We start from the raw sequence: 17,381 nt of genomic DNA, 5'->3' as shown, positions 1-17,381 counted from the left end.
TTTAAGTGTATATGTTCTGCTTGTGAAAATGTGTGTGGGGACTGCTCATTGTCAACATACAAGCACATGAAATTGCAAGAGCACCTGTCATATAAATATTTGTTTCCTATAAGATTATTATTTCCTGCAGCAAAAGGCGCTCTATAATAACAACATTCCTGTAGTGGATGGAGAAGGTCGTTGTCATACCAAAATATATTTCAACTTGGAATCAAAAGACTAATTTTGGTACAGCGAATGGGCAATCAATATATGGAGATAAATGAAGGTCTTCCACAACAAAATGCTAGAAAATAAAATGACAAACATAAAAATCTTTTAAGTCCATAAAGTAACTTCACATATCCAAATAGCTTCGAAAGAACATTGACAAACAAAAGAAAGATTAGAATGGGTTATTAGTAGTAATATTCTTCAACATCTTCATCATCTTCTTCTTGGTCTTCCAGATCTTCCTCTTCTTCCTCATTGATGCTTCCTACTTGACTTGTTGCTTGGGCCTGCATAAATCCTTAATTTTCATCAAAAAAATTACAAATATCATACTTTGCAGAGGAACATTGTCCCACGTTTGAGAATAAAAAGTAATTTTACCTTGCAAGTTCGACTATTGTGACCTTTCCCATGGCATTTCCCACAAGTTCTTTGCTTCTTAGCTTTCAACTCTGAAGGAGGCTTGAAACGTTGCATCTTTCTTTTTCCTTTGCAATTTGAAATAGGAGGAGCTCTCACCATACAATTATTATCAATAATACTTTCTTGTGCTTGAGAACATGCAGAACCTTGGATTTGTGTCATGTCATCATGCATCGATTTATTCTCTTGTAAGTGCATTTTTGCCGCTACTAATTCTCCCACAACTTGATCTATTTTTTTTATTTGCCAAATTATACAACTCAATACATGTGGAACCTTCTGCAACCAATTTCATTATTTTTCGAGACAAACTATTAAACATTAGAGTCTTTGTGGAGGAATTTGACGATTCAATGCTAAGACATTGGTGCGTATCAAAACTTTCTTCCTTAGCTGACTTTGTCCATCTCTTTAAAATATATTCAGAGGGTATTTCCAAGATATCAAGATGCAAAAGCACCTTAAGCACATGCGAGCACACCATTCCACTAAATTCAAACATTTTACAATTGCAAGATACTGTCGTAGGGGCTTGGAAAGTAACCATATAAGTTCTTCTTCTAGCACTTGGTTTTTCTGAGTTTGGGACTTGCACTAGTTTGTACAATGCTTTAGGCGTCATTTCATTTAGAGAAAATGAAAATATCTCTTTTAGTTGATCCTTAAAGACCCTAAACATTGCTCTACTATAAATCCTTTGTGCATGCCTCTCTATTGGGCTTGGAGACCACGAACTTGGCTTGTATTGTAGAGAGAGAAAATCCTCTTCCTCTTCTATGTCATATCGATCTTCTAAAGCCTTTTCATATTGCATGACAAACTCATAAATTGTTGTATGGTTATTGACTCTACCTTTGAGAAGTGCATTGAAACTTTCGCTTCTTTGCGTTGTAGACATGAAAGCACAAAATATATTTTTAAAGTATGATGGCACCCACTTATCTCAAATTTGATACAAATGTTTTAGATGTGTGTTATCTTCAACTCCATGCTTCTCTATCATAGAAGTCCAACTTGACTCAAAATCGTCAATTGTTAAGCTAAAATTGATGCAACTAAGAAAGTCCTCTTGAAACTTCTCTTTTGTGCCAAATAAAATGCCTAGGTGCTCGCGTGCTTTCCGAAGAATGTGCCACTTACAAAACCGATGAGCTGTATTAGGAAGGACTTCACTTATTGCTTTTCTCATTGAAGGATCTTGATCTGTCAGAATACAAGTAGGATGCTTACCAGACATTGCATTAAGCCATGTTCGAAAGACCCACATGAAGGATTCCGCGGTCTCGTCTCTAATCAAAGCACAACCAAATAATATAGTTTGAGAATGGTGATTTACCCCGATGAATGGTGCAAATGGCATACTGTACTTGTTTGTACAATATGTGGTATCAAAAGTGACTACATCTCCAAAATGCTGGTAGGCCATCCTTGATCTCCCGTCAACCCAAAACATATTTTTTACACAATTATTACTATCAATCTGGACTGCATAAAAGAACATAGGATTCTCAGCTTGTAGTTGTTGAAAGTGACTTAGAGTCGTTGAGATATCACTATCAAAAAGAGACATTCTTTGGCGCGTTGCAAAGTTGCTTAGGTCCCTCCCCGTGAATGATAAATTACGAACCCCTCCACGTTGAGATGCAATGAAGTCCCTAATATGCTTTGTTGAAATATTTTGCTCACGCATGGTTTGTATAAGGTCGGCTTCTTCATCTCCAATCTTTCGCCGACACCGATAGAAACGAGATTTTGAGGGGCTCGATACTAATTCATGGTTGTGCTTCTTCTCAAATGATGATATGATCCAATTTTCTCCATCATCTAATTTCACACGCATACTTGCTTTGCAACCAGTTCGAATGCTAGATATCTCCTTCAAAGGACTTTTCTCGAATGTGTTATCCCTAAGTAATGGCTCCTTCCTTTTGTTTTTAGAAAAACCCTCATGAGAGCAAGTAAATACTTGCATTGTGATGACATTCTTTCTCTTAGACAAATAATTAGATCCTTTTCTAATCCCAAACCCAATGAATTTTGCATAAGCACTATAATAATTCATTGCTTCCTCCAAACTTTTGAACATCATACCGATCTTCGGTTCATCAATACATGGCATGTGACTCAAGTTTTCTTCTAAATGTTCATCTTCATGTGGCTGATTCTCTTGCATCGTCTTTTCTATTTCTTCATTTGCACGAAAAAGATCACTGTCTACATATTCCCCTAATCTTGCCATGAGACAACCTGTAACCATAATGAAAAGATTATTAGATTACTTCATAAATGGAGAAAAAAAATTAATATAGGGTAAATTGAGCTCACAGTTGATAAAATAAAAATAACAAGTGGAAGGGGAAATCTATATTTAATAGTTACTAACAAACTAAGAACACTGGTTAATTAGATACATTGTCATGACTAGATGTACTATCTAGGTTCACAAGACTTTTGTATGTGTCATGACTTTTGTAAGTATTAGATTGAAAACTTTCTAGAGATGTAGAGATGCATACTTAGCTGTCTTATATTGCAATTTTAACCACTGAAAAGATGTACTTTTCTTTTATGATGGCTTTGTAGGACTTGGTTTACTAAAAATAAAATAAAACCAAACAAATTAAGCATGTATTGTGGCAGAATTAAACTGGAAATATCTTGAAATAATATATTTGTGAATAAATCAATAGATCCAAGAGCCTGGCGAAATTGACCTCAACCCTTGATGATGATGAGAAATGGAAGTCACTAGTATTCAAAAAGGCTTTCTGAGAGTCTTAATGAATGAAGGAATACCCGTTCAACAGTCAAAATGAAGGTGAAGACATTGATTAGTAAAGCAAGAGCTTATAAAGACTTTGTCAAAATAAAGCATGCGCAAATCATCATGCTGTTGCATAGTTATGAAACAAATCACACTGGTAGATATGCAGTGCTATCACCTAAAACTACCAATTTTCCCTTCAAAATAGTTTTTCGTTCATTTAGCCTTCCAAGCTTCTTACCAATGAAACATTTATGCATCTAAAATAATAATAATGCTTAATGATATCATAACGCATGCTCACTGAGTATCAACTATGCTTCCAAAATGTTCTAAGCTTTATGATTATATCAAGGACTTTAGTTTAGTTTCAAGAATTATTAATCAAAGCATAGTTAGATGGCTGATCACTCAACTTTTGCTGATGCCGACTTCTGATTGGGTTCGTCCTCTGATTTGGTTCCGAATCGGAATCTGGTGGCAAGGATAGGAGGCGGAGGACGACGGATCTCAAGCGAGTGGACGGACGGTGGATCTTTGGCCAGCGGGAGGCGACCTCAAGCGAGTGGACGGACGGCGCGATTGAAAAAAGACGGTGATCGAAAGAAGACGGCGATCGAAATAAGGCTGTGACGTTTTTGCTACCGAAGCGATTGAAAGAAGACCGCGATCGAAAGAAGGTGGTGACGTTTTTGCTACCGAATCAATTAAAGAGAAATTACCTATTTTGTAGCGATTTATTTTTCCGAAAATACCCTTGTAGCAATTAATTCATGCCACATCATCTAAACAAAATCTTGATATTAAAACTTAATCCAACGGTTAAAAACGTTGGTGGACAATGACCCTTATCAACTTAAGTTGACAAGAGTTTCTCTCTCTCTCTCTCTCTCTCTCTCTCTCTCTCTATATATATATATATATATATATATATTGCGTCAATCAACACGCGCGTATATCAACCAACGTGCGTTCGACAGTCAATCTCGCGACAAAGCATACAAGTCAACAAATCGACCGAATACGCGACAAGAATAAGTCCCGGAAGAAAGAAAACAGAAAAGGGAAAAAGTCGGCGAACCCGCGCTAGCGCAGGACGGGATGATCCGACCCGCGCAAGCGCGGGACGGATCAATCCGACCCGCGCAAGCGCGGGTCGGATCTGTCCGACCCGCGCAAGCGAGGGACGGATCATTCCGACCCGCGCAAGCGCGGGACGGATCATTCCGACCCGCGCAAGCGCGGGTCGGATCTGTCCGACCCGCGCAAGCGCGGGTCGGATCTGTCTGCCGTGCTGTTTTGGCCCCCTGATGTGTATTTCAACGGTTTTAACGGTTTTCTCGAGATTTTTTCAGTTCCAGAGGTTCCTAACTGCCTAGATATCATTACCAAACGTGGTTAGGCCATTATTGACTAAAGATAAGACCAAATCACTTGTTCTCATCCAAATAACCGCTTCCGAAGCTTATAAATACGAGCCCGGGTCCTCCTTTCAGCAGGGCGGAGTTATTATCAAGAGGACGAAGTGCTGCCGGATTGAGGAGTCAAAGGAGCACGAATTTCAGCGAGGATTGACAGATCTTGGCGAGTTCTTCAGCATAAAGAAGGAGAGTTCGAGAGATCCGAAGCCCGTTTCCTCTGTTCCTTGAGATCAGGCTTGGTCTTGATCTCGAGAAGAGCCCTGATTTCTCTTGGTCGATCTCAGCGCTTCAAATCAAATACTTCCTCGGCGAAGGCGAAGCTCTGCTGAATTTTCCATCAATCGGATCCAGATCTAAGGCGGTCCATGGATAAACCCCGGCACAGGCAAAGGTCCCACGCAAGCAGAAGATCGATAAACGATCTCCCTGCGTTTGTTTTGATAAAGTTGTAAACTTGTTTTATTTTCATTGTGCAAGGAGATCTTATAAAAAGATCAACTTTTTATTTTCTTCGAGTTTATTGTAATGACTAAAGTTGTAATAGATTCGATAGCAATGAAAATAGCAATTTTCGACGCAAACAAGAGGTTCAAATACAAACCTCACTATCCTAAAAACTAAAAACCAATCCTCTCCATTGGATCTAGATTTATCCAATGGTTGAGATTAAAGCTGCATAAGGGTAATTAGGTAAAATAAGCAGCCCACTAAAGAGAGGTCATTAATGCTTCTCTATTGAGTTCTCCATTTCCCCATGCAACTCTCTCTCTCTCTTCTCCTCTCTCTCTCTCCTCCATTTCCCAAAAGCTTGAACCAGCCCCCTCTCTCTTGGTAGGTGTTATTTTCTTGGTAGGTGTTATATTTTCTTGTCTCTCTTCTTCAACCTTCGTCTTCATGGTTTATGAAATTATTTTGACGCTTCGTCTTCACGGTCTTCTTCAACCTTCGTCTTCATGATTCAGTGGGCTGTTAAATTATTTTGACGCTTTAATGGTAAGTTTATAAAATTTGTTTGATTTTTCGTCTAAAAGTTTTAGTTTTAACCTTAAAGATCGTAGCTTTTTGTTGTAAAAGGTGAAATATTTTACCTTTTAGTCTGAAAAGTTTTTTGTTTTTTGAAGAAACCAGTTGAAAAACGAAGACACACATAAGTGAATCCAGATTCACAGCAGTGAATCCAGATTCAGTATGTGAGGTGTTTGTTTTTTACCATAAAAATCGTAATTTTTTGCTGTAAAAGGTGAAATCTTTTCATGGTTTAACATTTTATAGCTTATTTTCTACCATAAGTTTCTTATTCTTTTTGTTTAAAAATTTATAGCTTGTTTTTTACCATAAGTTTCTTATTGCTTCAATATAATCTAGATTCACTGGAAGTGAATCGCAGATTCACTGGAGTGAATCCAGATTCACTGGAGTGAATCCAGATTCACATCCAAGCGAAAGCTTGATGGTTAGGATGGTTTTAATGAATTGTTGAAGAAATAAATGCATGTGCTGTAAGTTCGAAAGAATTTTTTTTGGCTGTAAAAGGTGAACATCTTTCATGTTTAAAATTTTTATAGGCTTGTTTTCTACCATAAGTTTTCTTTATTCTTTTGTTTAAAAATTTATAGGCTTGTTTTTTAACCATAAGTTTCTATTCTTCAATATAATCCGGATTCACTGGAGTGAATCGGATTCACTGGATGCAATCCGGATTCACTGGAGTGAATCCGGATTCACTGGAGTGAATCCGGATTCACTCACAGCGAAAGCTTGGATGGTTAGGATGGTTTTTAATGAATTGTTGAAGAAATAAATGCATGTGATGTAAGTTCGGAAAATTTTTTGCTATAAAAGGTGAAATCTTTTCATGTTTAAAAATTTTATAGGCTTGTTTTCTACGCATAAGTTTCTTATTCTTTTTGTTTAAAAAATTTATAGCTTGTTTTTTACCATAAGTTTCTTATTCTTCAATATAATCCAATTCACTGGAGTGAATCCAGATTCACTGCGGATCAACGCATGAGTGAATCTAGATTTGACTGAGTTGTTTCCGCCAAAAGTCGAATTTGTTGTCGAATTCATTATATCTTCGGTCGATTACAATAAATTCAAAGAAAACAGCCTTTTTATAAGACTCTTTTACACAACAAAAAGAAAAATTACAAACTCTTGAGAAAATAAACGCAGGATCGTTGTTTGGATCACTGCTTTCGTGGGATCTTTGCCTGTGCGGGGAGCGGCTTTGACTCGTGGAGCAACCAAGTCACAGATTCTGATTGAACCGTGAGGGGTTTTATGATTCTGACTTCGTTTATCGAAGTGAGAAATTGAAACGATATCTTATCGAAGTAAGATAGTCGTTCTTCTTGAAATGCAAGTCAAAAGCCTGATTATCAAAGGAGTGGCCGAAAGTTCAAGACCTCTGCCCTCTCTCTGCTCTGGATTTGCTTGAAGTGCTCAAATGACTCAGGCCCCTGGAAAAATGGCCTTAGGAGGGTAATTTATAACCTCCAAGAACAGTTGCAGAAAACAGGTTCGCGAGACAGCTTTTGCTGTCTCGACGGGCGGAGACAGTGTTTGCTGTCTCGGCCCCGCGAGACAGTAAACACTGTCTCGGCCCGCCGAGACAGTAAACACTGTCTCGCGATAACAGTAACCGCAGGCCAGTTTTCATCTTAACTGTCTTCCCACGTTTCAAACTCGCGTTATTTGGGCAGTTATCGCACGTGATTCTGCGGCCCCGGACGTTTCCCACGTTCTTGAAGCAGTTAGTGGCCACGTGTAGGGCAGTTGTAAAGGTAGTTTGACCATCGAAAAGCTGTCTCACGTGTGAGACAGTAAATTCTGTCTCGCACGGCGAGACAGCAAAGACTGTCTCGCGTGGGCGAGACAGCAAAGACTGTCTGCGCGGGCGAGACAGTAAAAGTCTGTCTCGCCCGCGAGACAGTAAAGACTGTCTGCCGCGCGCGAGACAGTAAAGACTGTCTCGCAGCAGGGCTGAGACAGTAAAGTCTGTCTCGCGTGGCGAGACAGTAAAGACTTGGTTTTTTTTGGATGATTTCCTCTTGAGCTGTATTTGGATATCAATTAGCATTTTTTGACGTCTACAGATACCCCCTCCAAAGTATTCCAGACTCAATCTTTTATAGAGAGTTCTGGGATGCTTTGGATAAGATAGATCTTACTTACGATCCTTTCAATGCTTGGTTGAGTAGATCGTGTAGAGGAACCCGTAGGTGTTCAACTTTTGATCTCTTGTCTCTCAATCTATTCAGTGCTTTGTAAGAATAGTTAAGATTCTTCCCGGCATCGCGTTTATCGCTTGCCATTGTAGAGATCTTGAATTAAAGCTGGAACTTGTACTTGTGAAATCAGGCTCTTGTCGTCAAGTTGACAACTGCATATATACGCCGTTTAGGGGTAGTCAGGTATTAACCTCAAGAATATTTTAAACTGATATTCTCGCAGAAACTTCCTGTTGAGGATAGGGAAACAGTTTAGACTCTTATACCTATTTGGAGTATTCAGGTTATTCTTAAGAACATTCTGAGTATATTCTTCAGAAACTTCGCTGTTGAGGGTAGGAAAACAGTTTAGACTCGTGTACCTATTGGAGTATTTCATGTCTCTTGTTTTGTTGGTAGAGATGAACCCCAGAATGCGGAGAGGAGAATTTTTATATTCTATCTCCTGGTCTCTTGTTTGTTGGTAGAGATAAACCCGATGATGGAGAGAAGAAATTTTTATATTCTATCTCCTGGTCTCTTGTTTGTTGGTAGAGATAAAACCCGATGATGGAGAGGAAAGAATTTTATATTCTATCTCCTGGTCTCTTGTTTGTTGGTAGAGATAAACCCGATGATGGAGAGGAAAGAATTTTTATATTTATCTCCTGATCTCTCTTGTTTGTTGGTAGAGATGAACGCGATGATCGGAGAGGAAGAATTTTATATTCTATCTCCATGATTCTTGTTTGTTGTAGGATGAACCGGAATCGAGAGGAAAGAATTTTATATCTAATCTCCTGGTACAAAGGAAATTTAAATTGGGATTTCTATTCAGAGAATCTGAATAAGGTTTGATCAATTGAGATTGGAAGCAATCTTAACTTTTATAGTTTTGATTGCCACAAATTGAAGCTGGACCTCTGCGTTCATGGAAGGAATCGAAAGGGGATTTTGGTTTTGGTCCTAACTGTAGTAAGGTTTGACCAAGTGGGAGTTCTGAGATGTTCCTAACTGTTTAAAAGTTTGATCATCCAATTTGTGGACTCTGCGCTTCATGGAACGAATCGCGAAGGGGATTTTGACTTTGGTCCTACTGTTTAAAGGTTTGACCAAGTGGGAGTTCTGAGATGATCCTAACTGTTTAAAGGTTTGATCATTCAATTTGTGGACTCTCGTTCATCGGAACGAATCGAGAGGGGATTTTGGCTTTGGTCCTAACTGTTTAAAGGTTTGACGCAAGTGGGAATTTGAGACGATCCTAACTGTTTAAAGGTTGGATCGTTCAATTTGTGGACCTCTCGTTCATTGGGATGAATCGAGAGGCGGATTTTAGCTTTGGTCCTAACCGTTTAAAAGTTTGACCAAATGGGTTTTTTGTGAGGGAAGATTGATCTAACGAAGTGATCGAATCTCATCTCAGCAAAAGAGTGTTCGAAAAATCATAATAGGAGCTTAGTATTTATCATTCTGTCCATAATAATCGGGTTATCCCTAAGAAATTAATATTTAACATTCTCTAGGAAACTTCCCATTACATGAATTATCGACCCCCAGCTTTCTTTGTAAAATGGTATAACGAGGAGTAACGTTAACCTCAGTCATATGTTCGTGGTTATCCTTAGGAATATAAGATTCTCTAGGAACTTCCTGTTACATGAATCATCCACCCCCAGCTTTCTTTGCAAACTAGGTATAATATTGTGCTTAGTTTAGATGACGCGAGAAGCAGTTTATACTCGTATACTCTTTGGAGTGGGGGCGAAAACAGTTTATACTCGTGTACCCAATGGAGTTATATGGTCGTTCTTATCCGACTTCTTTCGTCGTTATGACGCCGGAGTCAAATTAGGCTTGGATCTTGTTTTTGAGTCCAAAGCAAATCTTAGTGGGATGAAGAACCCTTCTGTTGGTAACGGCACAGTAATTTGGATCCATAATCATTTAGGCACCATCCTGATCTTTAATAGGTGGTAAGCTCGATTTTGTCATTAGCGAGGAGGTATTCCAAGATGGCTGGAGCTTCATCATCTTCGAAAGAATATTCCTTTTGAAAACGTCGGATCGAGAGTCGCATTCTCAATGATTGCAGATGTCATTGGTTGGCCTCTCTCAGCTTTCTTTCTTTAAGAAAGTGCTCAGGGCTTTGTTCACCCGCGCGAGATTTTACTCCTTCCAAGTTTGTGGATGGCACAACCCCAGAGCTTCCAGGACATCGATGGAGAGGTTATTGTGACATGTTTGCAGGATGAACTCCTCTGTAATAGGATCTCTTGTAATTTTATTGGCTTGGCCACGGAAGCGTTTGATAAAATCGTCGACTGACTCTCCGTCTTTTTGCTTCTCATCCAAAAGAGTTCCGATTGACACTTCGGTGTCATCATCGAAGAAGTTGCTGAGGAATAAACTTTCATGTCATCCAAGCAATTGATGGCTCCCTGGCTTGAGCGTCGGTAACGAATCGAAGGCGGCCCACGAAGGGTGGCCAACGAATGACCGGGATCATTAAGGCCCTCGTTCCTTAAGAGATTATGCCAAATGAGACTTGAAATAAATCAAGTGTTGAATCGCGAACTCTTCCTTCAAACGGTGTGAAGTTAATCAGATTGAATTTGGTCGGGTATGGTATTGAATCCCATTCCCTCGGATAAGGACATGGAATACCCGTCTTCTTAACTTCTTGAGCCGTCATCAAAAGCATTGGATTTTGTCTTCAAGTTTTTGCATTTCCCGCGTCATCCTGCTTCATTTCTTTTGAATGATGGTCGAGCTAAAGATAAATTGGACCAACCCCCAATGAGAGGTGCTATTGAACTCACCCGCCCAATATCGTTATTGGGAGATCGGTTAAACACCGCCGCGTTATTGCCATTGGGAGGTTGTAATTCAGGCCCATAATGGACTTCATCCACCCTCTGGATGCACTGTCATCTTAGCAACATATCCGAGTGGTGGTGGCTGGATTCAAATCGGCTGATGTGGACTCAGGAGGTTGAGGCTGTTGAGATTAACAGTTCTCTCGATTTGTTGGAGTAGCGCAACTTCATTTCTGTTTTCACTTCAGGCTCGTTTAATTTCTTCACGTTGTTTGGGCTAGAGCTTCCTGAAGTATTTTGAGGGAACTGATCAGCAGTGATTGTGAATACTTCTCTGATTTGTCCTGTGCTAGAGCATTGTATCCATCAGAAGCGATTAAGCAGAAAAGTGCCCGAGTAATTCATCCTCAGCGAGACATTCCTTCTTGCATTCTTCTTTGTAAGTATCTGCGTCTGACAGCTCCTTGAATTGGAGTCGAGACATCCCTTTGAGCAATTCTTGAGATTGACTTTTCCTTTCGGGGAAAAGTCGAGATTCTGGCGAGTGTCAGCTTGAAATGCTGTTTAGACTATTCTTGCTTCAGCCGCACGTTGATGGTGAACTTCAGGAATCTCATCTTTTGGACAATGCTGCTCTTTTTGCGGACAATGTCTCAGTTTTTCTTAGGTTTCGATAATACATGAGACTTTTCGTGGATGACTTCTCGTTTGAAACGTACCATTCTGAATAATGCTGTTTTAAACGAAGTCGCAGCACCAGGAAGCAACGAGAGTTATATCTCTGCGAATAACTCTCTTTTGCGAGAAATTATTCAACAACTTCAACTTGATAATACAGATTCATCGGTAATGATTGCCAAAAATGATCGTCATCGTCTGTTGGCATGATCTCCCAGGTATGACGCATATCTATTTGGTGAATGCGTCTTCTTCCTGGGGTATAAAACTTGTTGGCGATTCTCAGGACAATTTATTTTGTCTTTGAGGCATCCAGTTATGTTGGAGTCGCACGGCTAAACCGACCGCATGTTGCGGGTATGGGGTCTTAACGGGCTCCGAACTGCTGATTTTGCCATAATTCCAGACTTTGGAATCCAAATTGCGGAGTTTCGGTGGTTATTTGGTCACCGTTGTCCTTCTCCTTTGCTCGTCTTTGTTGTGAGAGGACACGAATAAGAGCAGCGTTTGCAGACGTTTTCGTATACGCTCTTTGACGGGTTGAACAGAGGTCCTTTTGACACATAGTCCAATTCCTCGTCGTTATTTTAACATGAGATAGAGTGCATTGGTTGTTGAGACAACTGAAACTACTCGATGTCTCGTTCGACCTTTAAGGTCCGCGTGATAACGACACCTCGTCGGTTGTTCAACAAGGCTTTAGCCATTTGGCGAGCACGGGCGTTGGGCGTTGTCTCTGCGAGCTCTTTTCTGTCATAGCTGGCGGGCTTTGATTTAATGACTCCTTGAACTGGAGAAGAGTCATTTATGAGGCAGAGAGGTTGCGGAGTAAATTCTCAGCAAAATTTAAGGCGAAAAGGTCTTCATCTGTAGGGTTTGACAACTTGCGACAAAGATGAAATCTTCCTGCATTTGTGAGGCGAAGAAGATTTAGTACAGATGAGAAATACAAATACTCCCCTCGAACTTACGCTTGGTCGCTCGTACTCGACTGTTGATTCAACAAGGATCTTGATGGCTTTGCTGCGACACGACGGTCTCCGGGCAGGCGAGACCGTTGGCTCCCACTCGTGGCGGCCAGTTTGTTTTCCGTGCAAAAAGCGGAATTTGTTGTCCGAATTCAATTATATCTTCGGTCGATTAGCAATAAATTGCAAAGAAACAGCCTTTTATAAAGACTCTTTAACCAACCAAAAAGAAAATTACACACTCTTGAGAAAATAACGCAGGATCAGTTTGTTGGATCACTGCTTTCGTGGGATCTTTGCCTGTGCCGGGAGCGCTTTGACTCGTGGACCACCAAGTCACAAGATTCTGATTTGAACCGTGAGGGGTTTATGATTCTCTGACTCGTTTTCGAAGTGAGAAATTGAAACGATTCTTATCGAAGTAAGATAGTCGTTCTTCTTGAAATCAAGTCAAAGCCTGATTATCAAAGGAGTGGCCGAAAGTTCAAGACGACCGTCTGCCCTCTCTCTGCTCTGGATTGCTTTGAAGTGCTAAAAAATGAATCAGGCCCGCTGGGAAAAATGGCCTTAGAGGGTATTTATAACCTCCAAGAACAGTTGGCAAGAAAACAGGTTCGCGAGACAGCTTTTGCTGTCTCGACGGCGAGAGCAACAGTGTTTGCTGTCTCGGCCCGCGAAGATAAGTAAACACTGTCTCGGCCGCCCGAGAAGCTAACACTGTCTGACGGAACACGTAACCGCAGGCAGTTTTCATCTTAACTGTCTTCCACGTTTCAAATGTCCGTTATTTTGGCAGTTATCTCACGTGATTCTCGCCCAGACGTTTCCACGTTCTTGAACAGTTAGTGGAACGTGTAGGGCAGTTGTAAAGGTAGTTTTGACCATCTGAAAGCTGTCTCACGTGCGAGACAGTAAATTCTTGTCTCGCACGGCGAGAGCAGCAAAGACTGTCTCGCGTGGGCGAGACAGCAAAGACTGTCTCGCGTGGGCAGAGACAGTAAAGTCATGTCCTGTTCGCCCGCGAGACAGTAAAGACTGTCTCGCCGCGGGCGAGACAGTAAAGACTGTCTCGCGCGGCGAGAACAGTAAAGATGTCTTCGCACACGGCGAGGATCAGTCAAGTCTGTCTCGCGTGCGAGGCAGCGTCAAGACTTGTGTTTTTTTTGGATGATTTCCTCTTGAGCTGTATTTGGATATCCATTATCATTTTTTGACGTCTACAGCAGTGAATCCAGATTCAGTTATGTGAGGTGTTTGTTTTTTACCATAAAAATCGTAACTTTTTGCTGTAAAATGTGAAATCTTATCATGGTTTAAAATTTTATAGCTTGTTTTTTACCATAAGTTTCTTATTCTTTTTGTTTTTTATTTTTGCAGATTTGCTATTGTTTGATAACGAGTTCAGTCCACTGAATCTGGATTCAATTCAGTGAATCTGGATTCACTCCAATGAATCGAGCTTCAATATAATCCAGATTCAATGGAGTGAATCCAGATTCACTCCATCGAAAGCTTGGATGGTTAGGATGATTTTTAATGAATTGTTGCTGTGTTCTTCATGCGAAGATGGAAGATCAAATCTTGATAGAAGATGGAAGTGAGTTACAGAGAGTATTAAATGACGTGTTGTATTAAAGGACGTGCTGTAAAAGAGAGTATTAAAGGATGTGTTGGATTAATGTAGTGAATTATTCCAATTAATGTAGTGAATTGTTTCCAATGTTGCCAGCCACCATTAATGTAGTGAATTGTTCAATTTTACCCTTTTTTACAGCTGATGTGTATTAAATGTGTCTATATTTACAATTCTGCCATCGAAATGTAGGCCATTTGATTAGATAGATTGGAGGGTTAGGATTGGTTTTTAGTTCTCTAGGTTTTTATTAGAACCTCTCCCTACTTATGGTAAAAAACAAGCTATAAATTTTTAAACAAAAAGAATAAGAAACTTATGTTAGAAAACAAGCTATAAAATATTAAACCATGAAAAGATTTCACCTTTTACAGCAAAAAATTATGATTTTTATGGTAAAAAACAAACACCTCACATACTGAATCTGGATTCACTGCAGTGAATCTAGATTCACTTATGCGTGTCTTCGTTTTTCAATTGGTTTCTTCAAAAAACAAAAAACTTTTCAGACTAAAAGGTGAAATATTTCACCTTTTACAACAAAAAGCTACGATCTTTAAGATTAAAACTAAAACTTTTAGACGAAAAATCAAACAAATTTCATAAACTTACCATTAAAGCGTCAAAATAATTTAACTGCCCACTGAATCATGAAGACGAATGTTGAAGAAGACCGTGAAGACGAAGCGTCAAAATAATTTCATAAACCATGAAGACGAAGGTTGAAGAAGACCGTGGATAAGGAGATGTTGAAGACAGAGAGAGAGTTGCTGTGATTTTGGAGAGAGAGAGAGAGTTGCATGGGGAAATGGAGAACTCAATAGAGAAGCATTAATGACCTCTCTTTAGTGGGCTGCTTATTTTACCTAATTACCCTTATGCAGCTTTAATCTCAGCCATTGGATGAATCTAGATCCAATGGAGAGGATTGGTTTTTAGTTTTTAGGATAGTGAGGTTTTTATTTGAACCTCTCCCTATATATATATATATATATATATATAAATACTATATATATATATATATATATATATATATATATATATATATATATATATATATATATATATATATATATATATATATATATATATATATATATATATATATATATATATATATTATATATAGTGAGAAAGAGAGAGAGAGAGAACTTATGTCAACTTAAGGTGACCATCCACCAAAGTTTCTATCCATTGATGATACCTAGAGATCCGTGTATCATATGAAGAAACTTTTCATCAATGGATAGAAACTTGCGGTGAATAGTCCACTAAGTGACATAAGTTTTTCTATATATATAATATATATATATATATATATATATATATATATATATATATGGAGAAGTGTTCCTAAGGTGACGCCTTAGATAATCATCTAAGGACGCGACCTAAAATGACATGATTGAGCTATATTATGGATGATCTACTCCGTTAAACTTGATCTACATATTCTAAAACCCCAACACATCAAGTGTGAGGTGAACCCGTCGTCGTTTGACCCTTCATCCACTCGTATTAATTTCAACGGTTTTGAATGAATAGAACTTTTTACATGGCTCAACGGAGGGTCAAACGACGATGGGTTCACCCCAAACTTGGTGTGTTGGGGTTATAGAATATGTAGATCAAGTTCAATGGAGCGGATCATCCACAATATAGCTTAATCATGTGATTTTAGGCCGCGTCCTCAGATGATTATCTAAGGCGTCACCTTAGGAACACTTTTCCCATATATATATATATATATAATATTCATAAGTTATCTTTAAAGAATCATATTGGTCATGTGTAGACGTTGAGGCGCATTAACAAAAGGCCATTTTAGCACTGCTCAAGTGCATGAGATTTAAAAGGGAAAAATGGCCAGATTGCTATATTTTGTAGACCCTAGGTGACAGAATGGTATAAAAATTTTAACTTTTGTCAAATTGATATATTATGTAGCCTCCAACGCCATATAGCCCTTAAATTTGGTCGGGGTCATTTTTTCGGCCAGTGCTGACGTGATTTATTGCATAAAACCCTCTCATCAAAACACATCCTGCTCCTAACCCCCCCTCTCCCTCCTCCTCCTCTACCTCTTCAATCTCCCCCTTTCCCTCCTCCTCCTCATCCTCTTCCTCCTCCTCCACATCCTCTTCAACCTCCCCCTCCTCCTCCTCCACATCCTCTTCAACCTCCCCCCTCCTCCTCCTCCTCTTCAACAAATCGATGTCATCATGATCATCATCAACAACAATCTCCTCTCAAATCCAACCTCCATCAACAAATGACCACCAAAGTCGGTGTCTTCATGAGCCAATAATCAACACACTGAGCATGAAAACTATGCCTGCACATTGGCAGTAACATGCATTTCTCCCCATTTCTAAAGCTCTCCAAGCAAACTGCACAATCTTTTTCTTCGCCGTCGAAATCATAACAAGGGAGCTTCTCCAAATCATCAGGGGACAAACCATTGTTCCCTTCATTCTTAAGCTCATCTCCTTGCGAAATTGTGTTCAGACTCCTTCTAAATGCTTTTCCTACAATGCAGATATGCAACAGAACCAAGACTCCAATGCCAATGAAGAGAATGATGGATGCAATGATGATGGATATCACCATGAATTGGGTTGCAATTGTTAAAAGACTTGCACACATTTCTTCTTCTTCTTTCCCCCTAAATCCCTCTTATTTTCTGAAATTTCTTGAGAATTTTTAGAAACTGTGCAAGAAATTATGCCATTCAACAAACCCAACAAAACCCATGTATAGATTTGAATGCTTAATTTTGCAGAAAATTCATGCTATTTTATGAGATTGAAGAAAACCCATCAGTCTTATTTGGGTCAAGGGAAGTGGGTTGAGAGAAAGAGGCTACCTTTGAAAGGATATGATGAGGATGAGGAAGATATATGAATAAATATAGATGGATTATGAGGAAAGAGATAGAAAGAGAAGGGTTTGGTGATGAGTTCGAAGAAGATCGCGGCGGCTGAGGTGGCAGAGGGAGGGGTGGTGGATCTGGTGAAGGGATCGAGGAGGAGGAGGGAGGAGGAGGAGGAGGAGGAGGGAGGAGGAGGAGGGAGAGGGGGAAGAGGAGGATGAGGAGGGGGAGGGAGAGGAGGAGGAGGAGGAGGAGGTTTTAGGAGTAGGATGAGTTTTTGATAAGGGGGTTTTGTGTAATAAATCCCATCAGCACTGAGCGGAAAAATGACCTCGACCATACTTAAGGGCTATATGGCACCGGAGGCTACATAATATACCA

The 17,381-nt window shown here is 39.6% G+C and overlaps 2 protein-coding genes across 2 annotated transcripts; both read right to left on the bottom strand.

Annotated features, from left to right (window-relative positions):
• LOC109829391 lies at positions 337 to 1,163 on the bottom strand. Its single transcript, XM_020396515.1, has 2 exons — positions 595 to 1,163; positions 337 to 500 (listed from the first exon to the last, which is right to left on the bottom strand). Exons 1-2 carry the CDS (start codon positions 832 to 834, stop codon positions 399 to 401), a joined length of 342 nt encoding a protein of 113 aa, XP_020252104.1. The 5' UTR covers positions 835 to 1,163; the 3' UTR covers positions 337 to 398.
• Positions 1,580 to 16,738, bottom strand: LOC109830797 (protein FAR1-RELATED SEQUENCE 5-like). The gene is made up of 2 exons (XM_020398163.1): positions 16,486 to 16,738; positions 1,580 to 2,883 (listed from the first exon to the last, which is right to left on the bottom strand). The coding sequence occupies exons 1-2, from the start codon at positions 16,736 to 16,738 to the stop codon at positions 1,580 to 1,582; spliced, it is 1,557 nt and encodes a 518-aa protein (XP_020253752.1).

This window comes from Asparagus officinalis, chromosome 2 (genome assembly GCF_001876935.1).
Source record: "Asparagus officinalis chromosome 2, Aspof.V1, whole genome shotgun sequence".
NCBI lineage: Eukaryota > Viridiplantae > Streptophyta > Magnoliopsida > Asparagales > Asparagaceae > Asparagus > Asparagus officinalis.
The sequence above is the reverse complement of the archived record's forward strand: the minus strand, read 5'-3'. Positions and strand labels throughout refer to the sequence as shown.